We start from the raw sequence: 21,779 nt of genomic DNA on the forward strand, positions 1-21,779 counted from the left end.
GAAGAAAAGTATTTTATTCATTAGTATGGAAGAAATGTGGCTCCAAATAAATTATAACATTGTTTTGTGTTTGCTTAATGTGTAAATAAATGTGTAAGTGTTTTATTTTGTTCATTTTGTATCGATGTGTAGCCTAGTGATGTATGTTAAGTAAGCAGTTAGTGATATGTGGAACGGTGTGCCATTTATTCAGTGTTTCAGTATTGATTATCCCTTCAATAGTTCTTAGTTTGCCTCCTCCCTCACTCACCGGTTCCCCTGCTTGCCCTAAGCTGATCAATGTATATGTGACTCCTTTAATGCATAGCAGTGATAATTAGGCCCAGGAGGATATCAGTGAATTGACAGATTAATCATTTTGACCCAGTGAAGCCTGGCTGTGCTCAAGGCAGCAGCGCACATCGACTTTCTGTTTCCACTGAGAGCTTTCGCTGCTAAGGTATTACCGTCTGCTGGATTCGGCTGTCAGTCTGCTGGGATGACTGTGAGTTGAAAACCAGATGAGCAGGAAGGAAATTTATTTTCAGAAATTACACAAGATGGTGCTTTTTCAGAGAGGATGCTGAAATGTGTGTGTGAAAGTCAATGACAGAAGAGGAGGGTGGTGTGATGACAGGATGCAGATCTGTACTTCATTGCCATCTGCGTTGTGTCCTCCAGGGCTGCAGCATGTTCACTTCAGTGAAGGCCTTCGAGGGGCAGCAGTACTCCACCCTGAAGAGGCAGTGCTTGCAGAGTGGCCTGCTCTTCGAGGACCCCCGCTTCCCCGCCACAGACGACTCGCTCTTTTACCAGGGTAACAGGATCGGACGTGTCGTCTGGAAGAGGCCTCGGGTAGGTCGGCTTGTTTCAGCAAAACAAAAACTGATAAATCTGATTAAAAGTGCAGCATTAAAGGTTTACTGCTGCTGATGAATATAAATATACAGGTATTAATTTTACAGTTCACCAAACTGCTAATGAAATGTGTTTTAGCATTTTTAAATTTTTGTATGAGGAAAAGTATCTACAGGTAAGCACTGAACCAAACAAGAGTGTTGATATCTGTGCTGTACTGGATGAAATCACTGGATTGTAGGGGCGTGTCCAGAGGGGGGAGAGGGGGGGGGGGGGGGGGGCGAACAGAGGGGCACTGCCCCTTGGATAAGATGATCTAAAAATATGTTACACTATATTTTTATAGCTGAAGTACCCAGCAGTTAATAAGAAACTAAAATAATCTCCAGCTGAAAATCAAAAGTGATGTAATAATTATCTAAAGATTAAATAATATAGTCTGTAATGCATATTATTCTTAGTAATTACTACTTTTACTTTCGGTACTTATATTTTGATAAAAACAAACCTCATGGATTGGTTACTGATTGGCTAATAATATAATTACCATAAAGAATGACATAAAAACTTGGTTTCGAGTAACACATTTGGTGCTTTTTAGGTATTGTTTAGTTTTAAAACTGCTAAGGCGTAAAGTGTCTGTGTCCAGATATGAATTGTCAATAAATAATAAAACTGTACAATCATTCCACCATGGAAAAAGAACAGTTCAAACAAATCATTAAAAGCCTCAAATTACCAAGACATTCGTCTTGTTGAAAAAATGTACATTTCTGACCACGATGGTAGATATTATTAAGTTTCGTTAGAAGAAAAAAGACAGACTCAAGCTGGTTTAGGTAGAATACAAACTCTGCAATATCAGAGAAGATTCAAATATGATAAATGGTACCGAACACTCCTAACCACCACTTTAACTTTTTTACAGTTAACTCTTTCATTCCTTTAAGGCACACTAAATACAACAAACATTTCTGGACTCAACCAATCAGCATTTGCGGCCAGTGTTTCCAATTCTACCAGTAAGAAGTCTCAATAAGCTTCAGCTTCACTGAAATTTGACCTCTTTTTTTGCCTGTATTATTTAAATGCCTGTAGAAAAGCAGCTCCAGTAATTCTAACACAGGGGTGTCGAACTCCAGGCCTCGAGGGCCGGTGTCCTGCAGGTTTTAGATCTCACCCTGGGTCAACACACCTGAATCAAATGATTAGTTCATTACCAGGCCTCTGGAGAACTTCAGGACATGTTGAGGAGGTCATTTAGCCTTTAAATCAGCTGTGTTGGATCAAGGACACATCTAAGACCTGCAGGACACCGGCCCTCGAGGCCTGGAGTTCGACACCTGTGTTAACATGTATGTTCGCACAGAAGGAGTAACAAGCTGTTATTCTTGGTCCAAGATCAGTTCACCCACTGAAAGACATGTGGGAGCAATGTGCATTTGAATCTCTGGAAATAATTTGTGCTAAGATGTTGCTAACTAACTGTTGTTGTTGGTGCTTGGTAGTAGTAACATTTATCACTGTATTTCCATGGGGTTGACCCAGATTTTCATGAAATGAGGATGAACTGTCTAAGTGTGAATGCAACTAAATACATGTAAATATTGAATGATTGCAGTAGATAAATACAAGTGTTTGAGTTACTTTGCGCATTGGATATTATATAGCTAGCTACCATTACTAAATATTAACTCCATATTAACTCTTTCTTATTTTTTATTATTGATATATTTTCATTCAATTACTATTTCTATAAATATTGTGCTACATGTAGTTTCAGTAAATCTATGTGTTAACCCACAGTTACAAGCTCTATTTGCTAACTCTTAATGCGGTAGAATTATTGAATTTTTTTATCATTTTCCACACTTACATTTTAAATGTAAGTTTAAATTATTCTACTTTCTAATTCTAATTATACGCAGTTCATTGTAGTTCAAAATATTATGGTATTAATAAAATGAGATTTCTGTTAACCTCACATGATGTGTAACATCTAAATAAGTATAAATTATTGACTTATATAAAAAGACGTGTATATATTTGTCAAAATCATTTTTTATGTTTCTGTAATGGTTCTGTAATGGATAGCAGATTTTTAATAATCAAATTTAATCATTGATTTTATTGCTTTGTTATCGGTCCGCTCTCAGCCCTTGGTAGTTTTTTTTTTTTTCATTTCTTGTGTAACTTCTTCCAGATGTTAACTTGGTATCGCTACATCTATCACTACAGCCATCTTCCTCTGCTTATCTACAACTACTATGTACTATGTTGGTTAGCCATCACCACTTTGACTGAGCTAAAATCCTTCTAGATACAAGACATTCTCAACCACCCTATCCCATTTTGACCTCAGGACTTACCATGTAAGCCTCTTGATTATGCCGCTCCACGTATGCCCTGCTAGCTAGCATCTTTCACCCTGCTGGTACGTGCTGGATTGTTTCATGGGGATCTTTGAACAGTCTGCACCTGAGGTTTTGCCTGGATCTTGTGCTTAGAGCTTGTTACTGTGCTGCCATGATTAGTGCCTCTGTGCTGTCTTTAAGTCCAGCTTTATCCAGTCATTGGTAGGATTTCTCGACGTCAGCTACTTCTTCTATTTGTCAGTGGTACATGCCTTGCAGGGACCTGTTCTTCCTTGATGGTTCCTGTTCTTACTCCTCTTTTTTCTCAGGTTTCTGCTGCCTGAGGTATTTACTAAGCACACTATCAGCCATGGCCGCTTTCCTAATGTACTCATAGATCGTTGTTGTTTTATCCTGGATAGTGGTTCTGATACTCACTAGACCTTCCTTCCTCTTAACAAGTCTCAGGGCCCTGGACTTGAGGTGAAACCCTCCATGCATGGAAAGGAGCTTCCTTAACTTCATTAATGGACATTTGTGGTTTGATTTCTTTGTGCAGTTTATATATACATATCAGGGAAGTAAACGTGTGAAACTGAACATACTGCATGTTGGGGTTGCACTGAAGTCACTGACAGTTCAGCAGTGTCACAGATTTTTGGGAAGATGCTGTGTTTCAGTGTGTGTGTGTGGAGCGCTCTGAAAAGACGGGGAGAAGCTTAACCGAATGGCGCCGAGGGTGTGTAGAGATCTCTTGTAGAGATTTGCGAGCGATGCATGGGTCTGTGCCGGCGATGTTTTGTGCTATTTCATGACACACTGGAGGGCCTTTTTGTGAGCTTTGGTGTTGCTACTGTACCAGGTTGTCACACAGATCGCTTTATTGTGCATCTGTAAATGCTGACAAGCAGTTTTAGGCGAAGTTGGCTCTCCTTAACCTCCTTAAGAAATGAAAGCACTGTTGTGCCTTACCCATGACTGCTGAGGTATTGTCATTCCAGGCAAGATGAAACCTAAAGCTGAAGACTCCATGAGCTCTGTGTGTGGGTTTTTGGTTTTTTTTTGCAGCCCTACATCTATATCTCTTTGGTCTTTGTGATGTTTAAGACCAATTTATTATTGATTCATGATGATGTCCCTGTATGCATGCCTATTGTTAGCAGTTATAAGTGCGATGACTATCGTATCGTCTGCAAACTTGTTGCAAATACAACAAGAGCTAAAATTTGGGGTCTGAGCATGCAATTTGGTAAATCTACAAAATGCAATCTGAATTCAATTCTTATACAAGAAACTTTACCCACAACTTCACAGTTTATATGTTCAGAATAATTTACTCCTCAGCATACATGCGTGTAAATAACAACCTATTCCCTGGACAGTCAGTGAGGCACAGCCGATGCCCTGCAGCAATATTTTATTCTGGACATAAATAGTGAGCAGTGTTTGCACCTGTAAAAACACTCGCATTGGGGAGTTATCAGTGCCAAAGGTGCTTGCAGAACAAGAGTTTTGTGACATAGAGAAAGACTAAACATTTATAATTCAACACTAACATCAGTTGTAATCAGTCATTGCTCTACTGCACTCTCTAGTCTCCTGTATAAGCTGGCACCGCGCGTGTCTTTCGGTGGTGGATGATATCAGATGTAGGGCCTCAGGATTTACTGAGCCGAGTCCCCTGCCGCTGTTATCCTCCTCTCACAGCACGTCGTGGTTCTGGATGCTGTAACCTCCTTCTGCCTGTGTACCGCTGCAGCATGCAGCCAGCGTGCATTGCCATGGAAACTGGGTCACACAGATTATATGTTTTGGTCTGTGCTGATGTCAGTCATGCAGACGGAAAACTGGAAGAAGTCAAAGGGAGAGAAAGCAGGAGGAGCATCCTTTTCATTTTTGCCAGCACACGATTTGTGTCGTCACTGACAGCGGTTTATGTGAGAAGGTTAGGAACCCGGAGCAGGACATTTTTAGCCCAGCTATTTTTAAAGGTTTTATTGAAGCTCACAAAAAGCAAAAATAATGTGCTTTAGTGATTTTTATTGGGGATTTTCTTAATTTTGCTCAAGAATCTGTAAAAGCACCTCCCTGTACACCAATCATCCTTTAATATTAAACATTTAAAACACTGACAGATGCAGTGAATAACACTGATCATCTTTTTCTAAGTCCTAAACTAACCTTTCCACAATGCCTGCTGTTTGAGTACGAGATAACATGAGCATGATAGGTCCCCTTATGAAGTACTATCTGATAAAGTAGTATTTTTACCTGCCAGTGGGTGGTGCTTGCATAGAGCCAGACTTGAATTAATGAGTGCAGCGGCATTCAAAAGAGTTGGGACTTCACCACCAATTTTGCAGATCAATATCTCCCATAGCATTACCAGTGATTGTTGCTGTGGTTTTTCTTGGTGCAATCTATCCTTTAAAAAAAAAAAAAAAGTAAAGAATGTAGCTGACCCAAAAATCTACAAGACAAAGCAGAGCTCTGTTTTAACTTGTTAATACAAAAGCTGATTCTGTTCTCTCTGCAAGCTCTTAGTGCAGCATTTCGTTCAAGGGAGAGTGCACGATAATGAAGTTAAACATCAAATTACTTAGGAGCAGAGTGGCTATGAGAGAATGAAATGTTCAGAGCAATCAAAATGTATGAGGTTCCAGACAAAAGCTCATTTAAAATACTGTATGCACACTCATTGTACTGAGCTTTTCTGCAAACTCAAGTTTACATTTAGGTCAAAGACGCTGTTTAGGATTAGAATGTTTTTAGCGTTATTTATAATTGATCATCTCCTGATTCTGCTCTGATTCGGTCTTTTTGACCCAGCTCTGCATCGAGTAACCTTTTCTCTTATATGCAATAGGTTCAGCATATCCTTAACAACTCACTTCAGTATGGCTTCTCTGACTCATTGATCCATATCGGACTCCTTTCACAATGTTTGACTGCCTCTCCTAGAGTAAACATGGATGCATTGACATCTGAGATCAACAGTGGACTGACTGGCTTCCACAGATAGGGAAAAACTCCTGTGTAGATCCAAATCTGTTCCAAACAGTAGCAGAAATACGCCGGCTGGCCACAGCTGTTACGAGGTACAGTTCACATTTAGTGTTTTTGATTTCTCTTGGGGGACTAAAACATGTTTGTCCTACAGCGCCCACTGTAGCTAGGAATTAGGATGGGCACGCAAGCAGAACTCACTTGACTACAATTCACAATATACTGACATCTAGCAGTAAGCTTTTTTTCACATAGGATATTTTATTTAAACTCTTCATTTAAAGTTTGAATTTGTGGGCATTCCCTTCTCGAGTCTTCATGTAAGGTTAGAATGTATAGGAGTATTTTAATGGTCTTCTAATTCTTACAGGTTATTCTGGTCCTTGAAAATGAAAAGATCCCTGGGGCCTATTTTAATAACTATTGTAATAACTTTCAGCCAATTTATCTTTCTATAATGAGGAAAGCTGCTGTTAGCAGGCATTGTACCTAACTGTTTGGGTTGGTAGTTTGTTATCATCAGAGGATTGTGGGGGGCGGGTCAGAGGATTGTGGGGGGCGGGTCGGCATTTGGATGTAAGCAGATCTAGGTGAGAGTCCTTGATACCGGCTTAAGTTAGTCTCTGCATAGCCTAACCTAGGGTAATAATCGTAGCATCAGAAACGCTGACCTCGGTCCTGACTTCCTGTACAGGGGTAACTAGGAACCATTGCTATTTCTCATCCTTGAACATCAATAACTGCTAATAATTCAAACTTCATACACGAGTTTGTCCTTTCAGCTGGTCCAAACTGCCAAAGCAGGTGGTGATGGACGCAGCCGTTACTGTTACAAGTGGTGACAGTTTAGTAGTGCCAAGGAATGCAGGTAGGGAAGAAGAATGTAAACTGGCAAAAACTGTGTGTAAATAATCCAAGCTTTCATTTTTTTCTAAAATGTTGGGTTACTTTGGATTCTCACTGCTGGATTGCACTTTTTATTCTCTGGGTTTTTGCACTCGTGGCTCATGTCTCCTTTACCAGCTGATGAATGGTGCTGAGGAGGGCTATGAAGCCGGTTGAAAGGTTCTCAATGGCAGGGTAAATGATTAGGCTGTGCTCAGCCACAATATTCACATTACTTCAGAGACTGCAGGGCTGGGCACTGATCAATACTCTATTACTTTTCCACCTGAGCCAATCCCTGGATGGCAGGCCACCACAGGGAGCCCTCGCCGCTGCTCAGACTCCACCAATCAATGTTGTTGCGGACAGGGAGAAGAAACGTGATTAGATATCTTAACTCCGACACAGTTTCACAGAACAACATCAAAACATTGCCTCACAAAGTTCTGCCGACTTGCACGTACAGAGAGATTTCAGACAGGAAGCTCTGGTGCTGGTCAGTGTAAGGTGAGAGGATCCTGCTGGTAGAGACTGCAGGCCTCTGGGGAGCACTGCAGTGGCCTCTGCTTCAGATTAAAAGTTTGCTTTTGCAGCATACAGCTTTGCAGAGTCAGCAAATGACTGACCTTATTGTGTCCTGTGTGTGTGCACACGCTTGCAAGCTTTAGCTTCACACACTTGTGTGTATCTGTATGCTGTGATCTGCCTTTATATACATGCACATGAGCCGTGAAGGCTGATAATAGCACTAATCTTTATGATTAAAGTCAAATGGTGTGCTTGAGGCCGTCCCAGCCCACATTGGATGGGCTATTAGAGGGCTGATTCAGTCATACTTAAAATCACCCCTAGGGCACACGCTTTAAGTCTCTGTTCAGCTGCCATGTTTAGACTGTAAAACAGTATGCAGACTACCGGGATTTGCCTCAGGTTTAGAGTCTCTTCTTGGTGGCTGGGTATGTGTATCACCAAAAGACCTGCATGTAAATATTTTAACTTCCAAATGAGCTGCAGAACTCCAGACGTCCTATGACATTAACATCAGCACAGAAACTGTGTGCCGGGAGTGTCATGGCATGGGTTTCCTGTAGGTGTAATGTGTAGGTGGTCCACATAGTGTGGCTCACAGAAAAGTCTACATATTCAAAAAAATCATACCTTGTGACTATAAACAAGATCAATAGAACTTAACCTGGTAATATATTAAATATTAATCTATTACAGGGATACTCAATTAGAATTTAAGAAGGTCCAGAGAAAATTTTCTCAAACAAAGGTCCAAAACATCACAAAGTTCCACACTTACTATAATTCAATATCGGATAAACATGATCTTCAGGCATTCAGTTGGCACTGCATTAAAAACAGGCATGATTCTGTCGTGGAAATCACTGCATGAAATGAGGAACACTTCCACTGTCTGTGAACACAGTTCACCATGCTGTCCACAAATGCAGGTTAAAGCTCTATCATGCGAAGAAGAAGCCAGATGTGAACATGATCTAGAAACACCACCATCTTCTCTGGGCTCACTTAAAATGGACTGAAGCAAAGTGGAAAACTAAATACGGTCAAGGAAAACTAACAATGATTAAAGTCAGGTCTGGCGAGCAGATGCACACAAGTTACTGTGAACTAAAAAGCATCAGTCACATCTTTCCTAAATGTGGATTCTGCAGAATTGGTAACGCAGGTGTAAAACGAGTGTAACCGTTTTCTAAATTTTGCCTATCTAAAAGCTCAACCTGCACCATGCTCTCTCCCTCCTGGCCCCTCTTTTACTTTTCTAACCCTAGTTGAGTGCTGCCAGTGTGTAAAGATAAAGAGCTGCTAAGTGGTCCCATGCTTGCTGCTGCCTGTTGAGTAATGGCCGAGGTGCTCATCGACCCTCTGGTCCCATAAAGCAGAGAGCAGAGAACAGACAGGCTTCACACCCAGAACACTGCAAGCACAGCTCTGCAGTAAAAATGAAGCTGGCTCATATTTTGTATCAGGTTAAATTAAAGCTTGGAGTTAGTGCATTAGATGATTTTATACAAAACAAACTCTTCTTTGAATTTCCATGAAACACCTGTTTCTGTTTTATTCTGTCTTAGGTTTTTTGTTATTGTGCTCCATTATTTTATTTCTTCTATTTACTTGAGCTTGTTTCCTTGTGTAATCATTTTTTAACTGTTTTGTTTTGCCATATTATATAGAACGCCAGGTTAGAATCAGAAAATGTTTAGAATAATATGAAGTAAGAGAAAATTGTAAAATCTATGGTGCATAGTATCATTAAAAGATAAAGAGAGTCCCACTTAAATTAGGCTGATAAGCCAAAAGCCTGCATTCAACAGCTCAGTGCTGCACTGATATTACCATTTCTTTGCCAGCTGGTTATCATATTGTTACAAAAATGTTACTCTGCTATTACTAACATATTTGTTTCCATATCGTTATCTTCAGGCATTGTCCTGATAATTAAGTAGTAATAGCTTCCTATTTCCATATTATTACCCCACTATCACTACATTATTATTGAGCTGCAATAGAAAGAGTGTCAGGGAACTTAGTTTGCTGCTGTAAAAGTTACAACTACCATGCAAAGAAAAAACATGGATCAGCAGGATTCAGGAGGGCCTCCATCTTCTTGTGAAAATTGATGGAATTAAAATCCCAGTAAAAAAATAAAACAAAACAACACCGTTTGATCCACAGTCTCCCTGGACAGTCTCTGATTGTCAGCAGCTTCATTTTTCAACATGAAAATAATCTTAAACACTGTTGAAGAAGTGTGAGATCATGTTTACAGAGAACAGAACAAAAGGCGGCCAGCATCCAAAGATCTTTGAATGCCCTTCAGGAACCCTGGAGAACTATTCCTGAAGACTACTTAACGAAATTCTTGTCTTAAATCTTGTCTTAAAGAGTTCAAACTGTGCTGAAGAATAAAGGTGATCATACTACACATTAACTCTCAAGCTTGCTAGAATTTGACACTGTTGTTGCCTTATTTTAAGTGTTTCCTATGTGTTGGCACCCATTTCAGTAAATTCCCAAACGCTTACAGAGTCTTTAAAAGCAGAGGTGAGGCAACACTGTGGTAAACATGCCCATCTCATGTTGCTGTCATCATCAGGTAGAGCTGGTGTTCTAGTACTTGAAAGCTCAGTGGTTTCAGCCCCAACTCCTCTTGTCCACATGTCAAAGTGTCCTTGGATAACATACTGAACTCCAAACTGTGTGAGTGTTGAGTGAGAGTGGAAAAGCTCCATAAATGCCACTCAATTCACCATTTACACAGCGACCCAGATTTGTTGGAAACGGGATTGCATTTGATTTTTAAAAGGTGCAGATAACCTTGTGTAGCCAGCGTGTATGGACGAGAGTAAAAGTGTCCACTGACAGCACACAGCCTCTTGTAATCGCCCCACAGAAGATGTGGCTGTGCGTGCCGATAGATGTGCAGAGTCCAGTTTACATGCAGGAGAAAAAGCGTGAGCAGCTCATTGAACGTGTTGTTAGCGGTAATAGGCTGTCTGTACACACTGTGCCAGAAAATGGACTTCGACACAGCAGCCGCAGCAAATGTGATTTCACAAATGCACACAGCCCACCCATCACCCCCCCCCCCCCCACTCCCGACTCCTGGGTAGAAGATCATGACTGTGAAACATGGATGCATAAGGACAGATGGTTTCTTTCTGATTCATGAACTCAATAACCTATTTATGCACCTCTGTGCCTTGTACTGTGGGCTGTACACACAGTTTATTAACCAGAAACCTCATTTTAGAGGCGTTTCACCCTCAAAACAATAACTTGCTTTTTTTTCCCCCATTAAAATTTTTTTTTTAAACACATATAAATAATAGTATGAGTTCCTGCAAGGGTTTTACTCATGTACTGGCTGTGCAGCGTGTTTCATAAGTGTTTTTGTCTTTCTCTGGGAGTGTAGGAGCTGTGTGAGGACCCTCACCTGTTTGTAGATGGCATCAGTGCACACGATCTGCATCAGGGACAGCTGGGTAACTGCTGGTTTGTCGCAGCGTGTTCCAGCCTGGCCTCCCGAGAGTCTTTGTGGCAAAAGGTAAGAACATGTTTTTTCCTCTGCCTTTTTTCCTGATTACAAGGTTGGATTAATGTTGTATTAAACCCTGAAGACATAAACCCACCGATGAAACACTTCTGGTTTGCATTGTGTCTGTTGTTACTGTAAATCTGCACTTAAATGATTTTAAACAAAGTGTGGGTGGGGGTATTTTTAAACTCCAGACCAAGCTTGTTATTAGCTATGGGTGGTATACATTTAGGATCTTTTTAAGATTATGGAAATGTAACTTTGAAATCGTTGCTTCAACCACTCAGTCATCTTCAAAGCAAGTTTGGTGGATCAAGACGGCGATAAACAGCAATAAGATGGAGTCGGTCTGCTATCGGTTTGTGATAGTTGAATTTGAGTTCCTTAATGCAAAGAGACGAGTCGCAGACAAATTGTTCAGATTCAAACTGATTGCAGTGTGTTTGCAAACTGTTTACAGTCAGTCCAAGTTGAGCCACGATTGATTTTCATCCATGTCTTTTTGGATCTTGAATGTAGCAAGAAACCCACCTAGCTAGCTAGTATTACCCAGCATGCTTTTCAGATTTGTGATTTTATAAATGTTTAGTGTTATAAATTGTAATTTTTCAAGTTCCAATTCCCCACGCATTTCTCCACCTCTTGTGAAAATATTGAACTATTCCTTTAAAACCGAATAAACTAGTGACTGCAGCTGCTTGCTAGTTGAAAGCTGCTGTACTCTTTTGCTCCCTCTAATGGCTGAGTGTCCATTTTTGTCAGATAACTTCTTCTCACTGAACAGTTGCCAGCATTACCAAACAAACCACACACAACCCTTTGGTTGAGGATCGGCCAGGTAATGGAGGCATAGTTAAAGAGAGAAAGTCCCTGTGCAAAAGTGTGCACAGTACATTGGAAAAAAGGGATGCATCATATGCTCGACTGTGTTTAAGCATCCATTAGGAAACATTACTATAAGAAGTAAACACCAGACTGCATCAGTCAGTAGAAGTCTGAATGGTGGAGTCTAATGTGGAGTCTCTGAGGACAGACTGGAAGCACTAAGGCTAGATGGATGTCCTCTGAATGGGTTTTTATTAGTGAGGGGTTTTTTATTATTATTTTACATGGTTAACCAGCAGAGGCGTTTCTGCACTGCTAAAGCAAGCAGGGGCACACTTAGCCGTAAGAAGACAGAATACAGTTAGGTCCATAAATATTTGGACATTGGACATGGACAACTTTTATCTAATTTTGGTTCCATACATTACAACACTGAATTATTAAAGGAAACAACTAAGATGCAGTTGAAGTGCAAACTTACAGCTTTAATTCAGTGGGTTGAACAAAGAGTGGATAAAATGTGAGGAACTAAAGCATCTTTTTTAGTACAGTCCCTTCATTTCAGGGGCTCAAAGGTGATTGGACAAATTAAATAACTAAAAATAAAAAGAACCCTGTCATTGGTTTGCCTCTGATAGCTGCAGACTGGAAACACCCCACAAGGGCTCCAGCTTGTCTAGCCATCTCAGTGTGGCCCTTTGTCAAACTTACCTATTTTCCTGCTGCTAACATATCAACTTTGAGGACAAAATTATCACTTGCTGCCTGATATATGTGCCACAAGTGCCATGATGAGAAGATAATCAATGTTATTCACTTCACCTGACAGCGGTTTTGTTATGCCTGATCAGTGTAAGCCCTTCTAACACCAAATCCTGTCACTTAGCAGCCATCTTTGCAATGTGTCTGGGCAGTTATTCAATACAGCTCAGAGGTGTGATACATTTTCCCCAAAGTAAGACTTAAATGGAAACAAAAACAAAAATAAAAACAGAAAGACACGATTTGCATCCAGTGGTTTCAATTTAAATCAGAGGAACCTGTTTTGCTTGTTTATCTCTTCTTCTTGTTTCTTTTCCTCTTCTGGGTGTGTGTTTGTGCTGTAGAACCACAACAGCTTTGGAGAGTACATTTGTGGTTTTTGTGTTTGGACCACACGTTGTGCATTATGGAGAGTTGCTGGCACTCCATTAATGTATGCATGGTAAACCCCCTCAGCTAACCTGAATGATCAAACCATGGAGAAGAGGCCAAGGCTCGAAATACACTCACATAACAATTATATAACCTGCTATCACAGAGCCTACACAACCTACAACATAGACTACTATTCGGGATTCAGTGCCTTGTCTGCCTTTTAGCCAATTCATAAAAGGAAAAGCAACAAGACTTATAATGCTCTTATAATGCAGTTTAAAATGTTACTGGTTAGCTAGCATTCAAATACACCTACCTGTTTGAATGCTTCAAAAGGTATGCAACTGACACTCAAAATAGCCCTGATTTGAATACAGTTTAAATCAGTGAGTAATCTAAAAATTTAGAATTGACTGAAGGAACTGCAGTTTTTGGCGTTTCCACTTTGACTTCAGAGGTTCCTGCTCTGTAGCAATATTAGCATTTTAGCTCTGGTGAGGCTTATTCAAGCTTGTAGTGGCGACTACTTCACCAGTGAATGCAGACGTTTGTACCCCTCAGCCATAAACGCTGATGGAGTGTTATTGGCGCTGTGACTGGCAGGCGGTGTGGATATCCAAGTCTGTGAATGCGATAACTCGAAAACGAGGCAACGTAGGACTTTCAAATTCATCAAAAAACCATATGTGTATCTACTAAAATTCATAAGGTCAGAGGTCAGGTTTTCTGAAAATCTTGTGCTCTTGTGTGTCACCTAAGACTTTCATTGGTGCATCTACTAGGAGGCTCAGGGGTAGCACTGGCAGCCGCTAGTATGTTTTTTCACTGTAATAAAAATCCAGAATTAATTCACAAGTGGAACTTCTGTTTTTGTGACATCTATGGCAGATTTATAATTTGGAAAAAAAAAAGTTTTATGCAGAAAAAAATCGGATATTCTTCTGATTTTCTCGTGTTCGTTTTGCATTGTGATCAGCCTTAGCAGGTGTCTTTTTCAAGATTTATTTTTAGGCATTTTGATTCTATTTGATAAGATGGGTAATAGGTGAAAAAGATGGGGGGGGGTGACATGCAGCAAAGTGGATGTCATTATTAATCAGTCATAGCTGTTGTCCAGCAGTGTGGTTTGTTGTAAGGAGATGCAACAGTGCTTTAACAGATTTCATCCAATGTTTACTACCTCTGCTAATTGAATAAAGGTGCATTGGAGATCTTTAAATGGACCGCAGAGAGCTTCATTCAGCTGTCCTTACTTTCAGAGATGTAGTTCGCTGCAATGAAAAGTCAATTTGAAGCCTTTTAAACACAGATTTAAATAAACAAGTGTTTGCATCCTGATTGGCATCACACATCCACTATCACCAGCTCGAGCACACAAACTTGCAGCGTTTTGTCAATAAAGAGCAGTTTATTTGAACTGTGCTGAGCCGGTTTGAAGTCTCTGGCGTCAGAATGATTCTGAGATGTTCTTTCACGTGCTGATAGAGGAAACAAAATGATTAGTGAGGTTTAATGGGATTTGAAACAAGATGCCTCAGCCTGTTCTAGAGAAATGCTGTATTGTGGAACTAGGCCGAGTACACATGGGGATGCTTACATGGCAGCTTGATCAGGTCCATCCTCAAGGAACAGCATGTCTTCTGCTTATTTCCCTTCTTAGGTCTTTAGTTTTGGCTGATTATTTTGTTCTGGTTTTTCCTACTTTGTTAATGTCTTTTCTTTTTTTTAAATGATGCACATGTCTGATTAGAATCACTGTAAATCTTCCTTAATCCACCTGAGCTTGTTGAATGCATGTTTGTGTTGATTATTGCCATCTACCTGCAGTGTAATTGTTCCTGTAATTTAACAGCTAAAATTCACAGGCCATTTTCTGGTGCATTGCAGTTGTTATCAGACACCTGTAGGTGCATTATCACCACAGTAGGCCTTTCTTTGAAGTCCCAGGTGGCGTTCTGAAATGATAGGTGCACTTGTAGGCTTGTTTAATGCAATTTTAAAATGCATGCACACAAGTACAGGAATTACGTTTTGTGTGAAATTTGTAGCTTTCCCTGCATTCGCCTCTGGAGCCCACCCGGTCTTTTAGTTCTACTAAAATAGAGTTTTCGGAGTGCTGCCTACACACGTACACATGGCAAAGAAGTTATAAAACTAAAACTTTTATTGCTGAGCCACTTACAAAACAAACAAGATGAAAGCCAAGAACAAATAATCCAACCAAACCTTCAAATCTTCCAAAAGACAAACTGCAAGGGATGAAACAACAAAGAATAGAAAACTGATAGGGTTTAAATACACAAGAGGAGATTGGGACAGAGTGAACACATCTGGGGAAACAGATGAACTGAATCTAATGAGATAAGGGACTGTCAAAGTAAAGCAGGAACATTGGGACAAGGACTAAGACATACTAAATTGACAGAACTAAACAGGGACACAGAAACCAGACACGGGGACGCAACTGACTTCTCACAGGAGATGCTGAGGACAAAAACATAAAGACTAGGACAGACTGGACACGTCAGGTAACTTACAAAATAAACAAGGTGTTTAAGTTCCAGTGTATTTGACCTCTCAGGGCTGCTGTAGGCATATAAAAGTGTGGCACTTCTTCCAGAATTGCTCCTGTAAAGCCACAAAATGCTGTAAATCATAAACTCAACTGTGTCCTGCCTGAACAGGAGAGAGTATTTCAGATGCAAAACGAAGTGTAGTCAGTGTAAACACAGACCAGAAGAGGGTCCATCATACTCGGGCACGGTACGAGGTAACTGCACCTAATTTTAGAGCACCTTCAGTTTCAAAACAGTATCAAAATATTCAAACCAGGTTAACATTTCTTTTGTGATTTTTGTCTGTTTTCTGTCACACTGAGGTTTTAAAATTCTTTTTTGCACCTTGACTTGAGAAAAACATCTTCTTCTTTTTTCTTACAAAAAACCACAAGAAGATGCAGTGTTTAAATAACAGTATGTTAGTAATGTAAAGCACATATGCTTTGTGTGATGGTAAACGTGGAGAAAAAAGGAAGTAAATTCGTGAAATAATCTGCAGGCAGGAGGAAGTTTTTATGGAGTGGAGCATACTCAGCACAGGCCCAGGTGTCGTCTACACCGCAGATGACCCTCCAATCAGCACCTGCAAGAAAGTACAGCTCAACAGAAAAGAAAACAGACACGTAGGGTCATTTGGAAAATATCCGCTCCATGCTGCCACCCCTCAGTGAGCGTCGCCTGCAGCTGCTAAAGGAACCTTCCAATCAGCATCCGCTGTTTTTTTTCCAAGATGTTGCCACTTGTTCATTCTTTTCTTGTTTCTTGTTCTTCGTCATTAGAATTTGTTACATAATAAATTATAATACACTTTTTAAAAAAAAAATACATCCAGGTTTTAAAACATTTATTACTGACTCTGTCGTGGAACCAGAGTTTCTTCATTCCTCATTTTGGACACATTTTATTGAGTAAAAATGTATAGGGACACATTTTGCTGGGGCTTCCCATGATGCACTGTGTGTTTCTTCTTCACTCACCTTTTCTCTCACTGTGTGTTTATACACATTGCATCTGCATTTAATCGTTAGCTATTATTAATCTCTGGCTCTCTTCCATAGTGTGGCTTTTGCCCTGTCTTCCTTCTTCTTCCTGAGTCCGGTTCTGCTGGAGGTTTCTTCCTGTTAAAAGAGAGTTTTTCCTTCCCACTGTCAACAAGTGTTTTACTTATTTGGGTTCATGTGATTCCTTACTTATTGAAGTAAACTGAAATTCATTATTCTTATTTGAAATAATCTGCCTTGCTATGGTTTCATGTCGGCACCTTTGAATATAACCAACACTTGCAGTCATTGCCTCAAAACAAGTGTAAACAGGAGGAGGATTTTTGTTTCTTTTTAATAGAGATTTAATGCGGTTGTGCTTCCACAGACATACAGGTTTGTGTCCTTTCCTGTGCTTTTTGTGTTTGTGTGTTAGGAGGTCGTGGTGGAGACTGGAGGAGAGACAGGTGGACCATTTTACACATATATCAAGAGACTGAATGAGCTAGTTGTTACTATGTACCGTTTTAGCTGTTGGGGTGCTCCCACTCATATAGTCTACATTCTTTTTTTTTTTCATGCTCAATGTGGAAAAAAATCCCTTGTTAGTCTCTCTCTCAGTAGCAGTAGCCCTGTTCTGGTTTTGTCGTGTAGCATGGAGGGTGGATAGCGCCACATTAATGAGTAGACATTACTGACTCCCTCTGTACCTGTGGTTAGCAGTTATTACTAATCTCATGGGGGGGGGGGGGGGGGGGTGATAGGCATACCGCACAACCTGATTGGGCTCTAGTGCCGAAACACTAACCGGTCGTCACACAGGAAGTCCAGATCAGCTCCAGGTGGATGCTTAGTTTAAGTTTTCCCTATAAACCAAAATATGTCAACAAAGTATAGCTGGGACATCTTTCAAGCCATCTAAAAGCTAACCATATAAAAATGTCATGAATTTAAATGTAAATGTGCAGGAAACAAAGTAACAGGTTTATTTATCTTTTCTTTTTTGGGCAAGATAATTCATTTAATTCATGAAAAATTAGGCTTTAATCTTAGAATCCTTTATTCTTAATTCACAGTTTTTGAATGCATTAAGTAGCCAGTGTCAGGTCTTGTAAGCGAGAATAGACATCCTCATTTACTTAGTTTCCTGCTAGTTTTACTTCCTGTGAGAGCAAAACAAGTAAATGGTCCAAGTCTCCCAGGAGCAGACACATCTCCCTGGAGATCCTACTTCAAAACATTTTGTACTTTTGTACCAGTTAATTACCTGCAAAAAGCTGCCAGCTTTTAAAGTTCTTTCAAATAGTTCTGGAAATATTTTAACTTGTAATTTTTGATGTTCTTTTATTTGTGTTAATGAGAAAAATCCTCACTTGATAATGGGATGACCGGTGGGCTTATTTCTCTGGTGCATTAGTTTACCTCTCAGTCACAGGGCGACAGGAAAGAGTGAGCAGAGAAGACATACCAACGAGGACAGTCGGTGAAAATTCATATTCATGCATTCAACACTGTTGGCAAGATCGATTTAATTGAGACTCTTGAGAATATGCAGAGTTAGATTTTTTTTTTTAAGCAAAACCGAGCCTCTGAGTTGCATGTTAGTCACACGCTTTGTACAGACAAGAAACGAGTCTAAATCCTCCTGTCGTCTGGGTTATTTTCCTTTTTCTCTCACACTTTTCCAGACACTTGTCTTCTCATTCACAGTTAGCATTTCATCCCCTGAGGCAGTTTGAAAGCAGTCAGGGCGAGCCTGCAGGAGGAAGAAGTGGAGGAGGAGGAGGCAGAGAGGTGAAATCCACATGCATCTCCTCACTTGTTTGTCAGGGTCACCATGTAAGACAGAGACCGATGAGGTGGCAGGAACCTGTTCCCCTTGTCCGCTGGGGAATAGTTGCACCCATCCACAGAAGTAAACACTGTCTCTATGCATTATCTCGTGTGGGAATCGGCTCCAGCAAACCCTTCAGGGCTGGCTGTTTGTGAGTTAGAGATGGGATAACAATTTTGTTCAACACTCAAACCCAAAGCACTTAAGAAAATGCAGATACGCCTTTTAGAATGATTGGATTTATTTCAATGATCTGATACAAAGTTATGAAACAACAACCTGTTTTGATCACTAAAGTGTTTTTGAGTCCTTAAAGGATGTCATATGGCCTGTGTCGATATTTTAGAGGGGAGGAATCATGAAAGGAGACAGAGGGCTGGCTTTATAGTAGCGGGTTCCTCAACTGAAAGCACACAAGGACTGAAGATGAGTCCAAGTATCTGTCCGAGATCATACACGCCAAGTCTTATTTGTCCACTGTGAAGGTGATGGAGCAGTCGACCGTCTCTAGGCTGCAGCCTTCTGAAAATGCAAACAAGAAGTACATCACCTTCCTCACCTTGGCCAGCTCCGCGATCCTCTCACCGAACTCGTCAGCGTCAGCCTCGTGGCACTGGACCGGCGCGTCGTCCCCATCGCCCGCTGCTCTCCAGAAAACACCTGCCGGCTCGAGCAGCTGACGGGTCATCAGGTTGGTGAGGTCAGGCGTCCAGAGCTGCGAGGTACCCATGATGGTGAGGCGGCCCGGCTGGGCCAGCCACACCTTCCAGTGTAAGAACTGGAGGGACTGGTTTGAGAAGTCCAGCCGGTACACGGCCTCATTGCCCTGCAGCAGGCGCTCGCCCTCCTGCCTTTTTTGGCTGCGCTGCTGCAGGGACTGAACCCGCAGGCGCATCACCTCCGTCAGCTCCACGTCCAGCCGGAAGGGCAGCTTCACCTCTTTAGACATGCTCAGAGGGCACACCTTGACAGGCAGAGAGGTCAATACCAACTGCAAGGCTGGATTAGATCGGCAGCTGTGTCGAAGATAATTTATCTCTGTCCAGACTCTCCTGTGCTCCGCTCCTTTCTGCTGGCTTACACATGAGCGTGTACTACTGATAGTAGAGGCGGGTCTTACTTAGAACTACAGAAGGAGATAGAGAAAACAAGATGCAACCACAGTGCAGGGTTAGCCCTCAGGGAGCTGTGCTTAATAGTGTTTGTCACATTCGTTTGTGTCTCTGCTTCCTTAGATACAGATTCTTAACTGTAACACATTTATTGCATGAAGTGTCGTCTAGATTTTGGAAGCCTGCATGAGTGGCAAAACAAATGTGAATGCCAGAAGTAAGAGTCAGGTGGTCCCTCGCATGTAATGGGTGGGCTTCTATCATCTGAGGATAAGAAGAAGGGAGTGTTAAGAAAGCCTCTTCACTCCTCTTATGTGGCAGCAGGGGAAACCCGCGACGCTTTGTGCTTGTGTCTCTGGTCAGTCGTTGGGTCACTTTCCCTCCAGAGTTCAGCTGCTGTATAGCAGCACTGCCCAGCTGAAAGCTGAGATAGATGCACACTGCAGAGACAGAGACTAAGTAGCAGCGAAGGTGGAGTGCAAGAGAGATTGCTTCCCGAAGGATTACGAAATGACTCTGTGGTGTGGTGCTTAGTTTTTTTTGTTTCTTCCTTCTCCTCGCCTGTAAAAAGGAGCTGTTGCTGCCTCTCAGAGCTCTGGAGGGGCCAGATTCTCTCCATCAGTGGGTGTCACCTCCTGCAGAGAGGGTTGACAGTAACTGCTGTTCAGTTAGCGCACCCTGACATCTCCAAGAACTCCCGCTGGGACAGTCAGTCACACATGTTGTCGCTCTCTGCATCATTTGCAGGTTTTATTGGAGACTGTATTCATGCTGATAGAGGCTTCACAGACACCCTTTTTGCAGGTCACTTCTGGTGTCCATAAGGTGCTCCGTTATGACTCTGAGCCGCAGTGGGATCACAGTGAAATGATATTTCATAAAAGTTGAGAGCAATCACACCACGCTATAGTTCAGAAATCACTTGTGTCCCCTTGTACGTTTCTGGATGTTGTCCGGTCACTGATTTCATTTCATTGCAGAAAGTATGAAGATAATCATCATTTAAATATGTGAGTTATAGAACCAAATCAGTCTGAGAGCAGCTGATGAGGAGGAGAGAACAAAGCTCTTCTTTGTACCAGGATGTAAACATGTTTATTTCTGCTGTCTGCAGTCTGTTGGGATTAACATTATTTTGGCTGTTTGACTGATTTCCTGCAGCAGGAAGTTGTGTTCAATGAAAAAGCTGAGATAAAATATTGCTCGCCACACATATGCGGACCAGCTGGGAGTGAAATTCAAACATACAGTGGGAGCTACCGTAGACTAAAGTAGAGCTAAAAGGAAAAGCCCTGGACTCTGCACTCTCAACCACAAACACACACAGCAGCATGCATAACAGTCTAAGGTAGCAGAAACAAAGAATTGGGCGTAACCAGACATTAATATCTGATCATATGAAAGAGGTTAAACATCTTCTTAGCTTAACTAACACTGGGTTGGTGAAAGGAGATTGGGGACATGTCAAAAACCTCTGGGAGGAATTTTGCTCATTGCGTCAGGAACCAAACTTTGCTGGACTGGCACAGCATTGTTTCTATAACAGAAGGAGAGTGAGAGGCTATAATAGAAATACCATAATATTAACAAAGGCTGTAACCTGTCTGCTGCAGATATTTCTTTATTTTAATCGATATCAGTCAAAAAATGTTGTCATTTAACTTTGGTTTGCACTTTTTTAGGAAATTTGGGTGTGATTAAGATAATAGATGGTTTCATTATTAAAGAAAGACTGAAATACAAGCTTTTTTTGCCTGCATTGAGTCAGTATTGTAAATGGCGAGTTATATATCAAATACATATTTACATGTGCAGTCCTGCATTCATACACGTGTGCATGCTTTCTTAAATCAGTTAAGTGATAACTATATGCACTTTGTGATACTAGGGCAGTTTTTAGTTGCCTCTCCATTGTGTGGACCGACTCCAGCGCCACTGTCTCAGACTGCAAGGTGGTGGTGGCAGACATTGTGAGCTTCTTGTAGGTGCAACACTTCTTCACCTGCTGCAGGTGTGGTTAAAGGGACCCTCCAGCACACAGGGGCTCTCCAGAGCAGAAGGACGACTGCCGTGACCGGTTTCAGTCCAGTACGGTGGAGTCAGTGTCTCTCACCGTAGCTGAAAGATATCAAAGACCTGAGGGACCTGAGCCTGGAAGAGCACTTTGAAACTTTGAACTTTGAAAATA

At 41.2% G+C, this 21,779-nt stretch overlaps 2 protein-coding genes across 5 annotated transcripts in view; one reads left to right on the top strand and one right to left on the bottom strand.

Annotated features, from left to right (window-relative positions):
- The first annotated feature begins 669 nt into the window (after window positions 1-669).
- The window catches only part of capn5b (calpain 5b), a 37,738-nt gene continuing 16,628 nt past the window's right edge, over window positions 670-21,779 (top strand). For all 4 annotated transcript variants that reach the window (XM_085364076.1, XM_085364074.1, XM_085364075.1 and 1 more), the window contains exons 1-2: window positions 670-834; window positions 11,023-11,154. In XM_085364076.1, coding sequence (XP_085220202.1) covers window positions 670-834; window positions 11,023-11,154 — 297 coding nt within the window. The remainder of the gene's footprint in view (window positions 835-11,022; window positions 11,155-21,779) is intronic.
- ompb (olfactory marker protein b) lies at window positions 18,946-19,428 on the bottom strand. The gene has a single exon (XM_085364078.1). It carries the CDS (start codon window positions 19,426-19,428, stop codon window positions 18,946-18,948), a length of 483 nt encoding a protein of 160 aa, XP_085220204.1.

This window comes from Diplotaxodon limnothrissa, linkage group LG10 (genome assembly GCF_057381915.1).
Source record: "Diplotaxodon limnothrissa isolate DT_005_m linkage group LG10, D_limnothrissa_male_GT1.1, whole genome shotgun sequence".
In the NCBI taxonomy this organism is placed as follows: domain Eukaryota; kingdom Metazoa; phylum Chordata; class Actinopteri; order Cichliformes; family Cichlidae; genus Diplotaxodon; species Diplotaxodon limnothrissa.

What these genes read in the sequence shown, in the direction of transcription:
- ompb (XM_085364078.1), bottom strand. Translation starts at nt 19,428, where the DNA reads ATGTCTAAAGAGGTGAAGCTGCCCTTCCGGCTGGACGTGGAGCTGACG.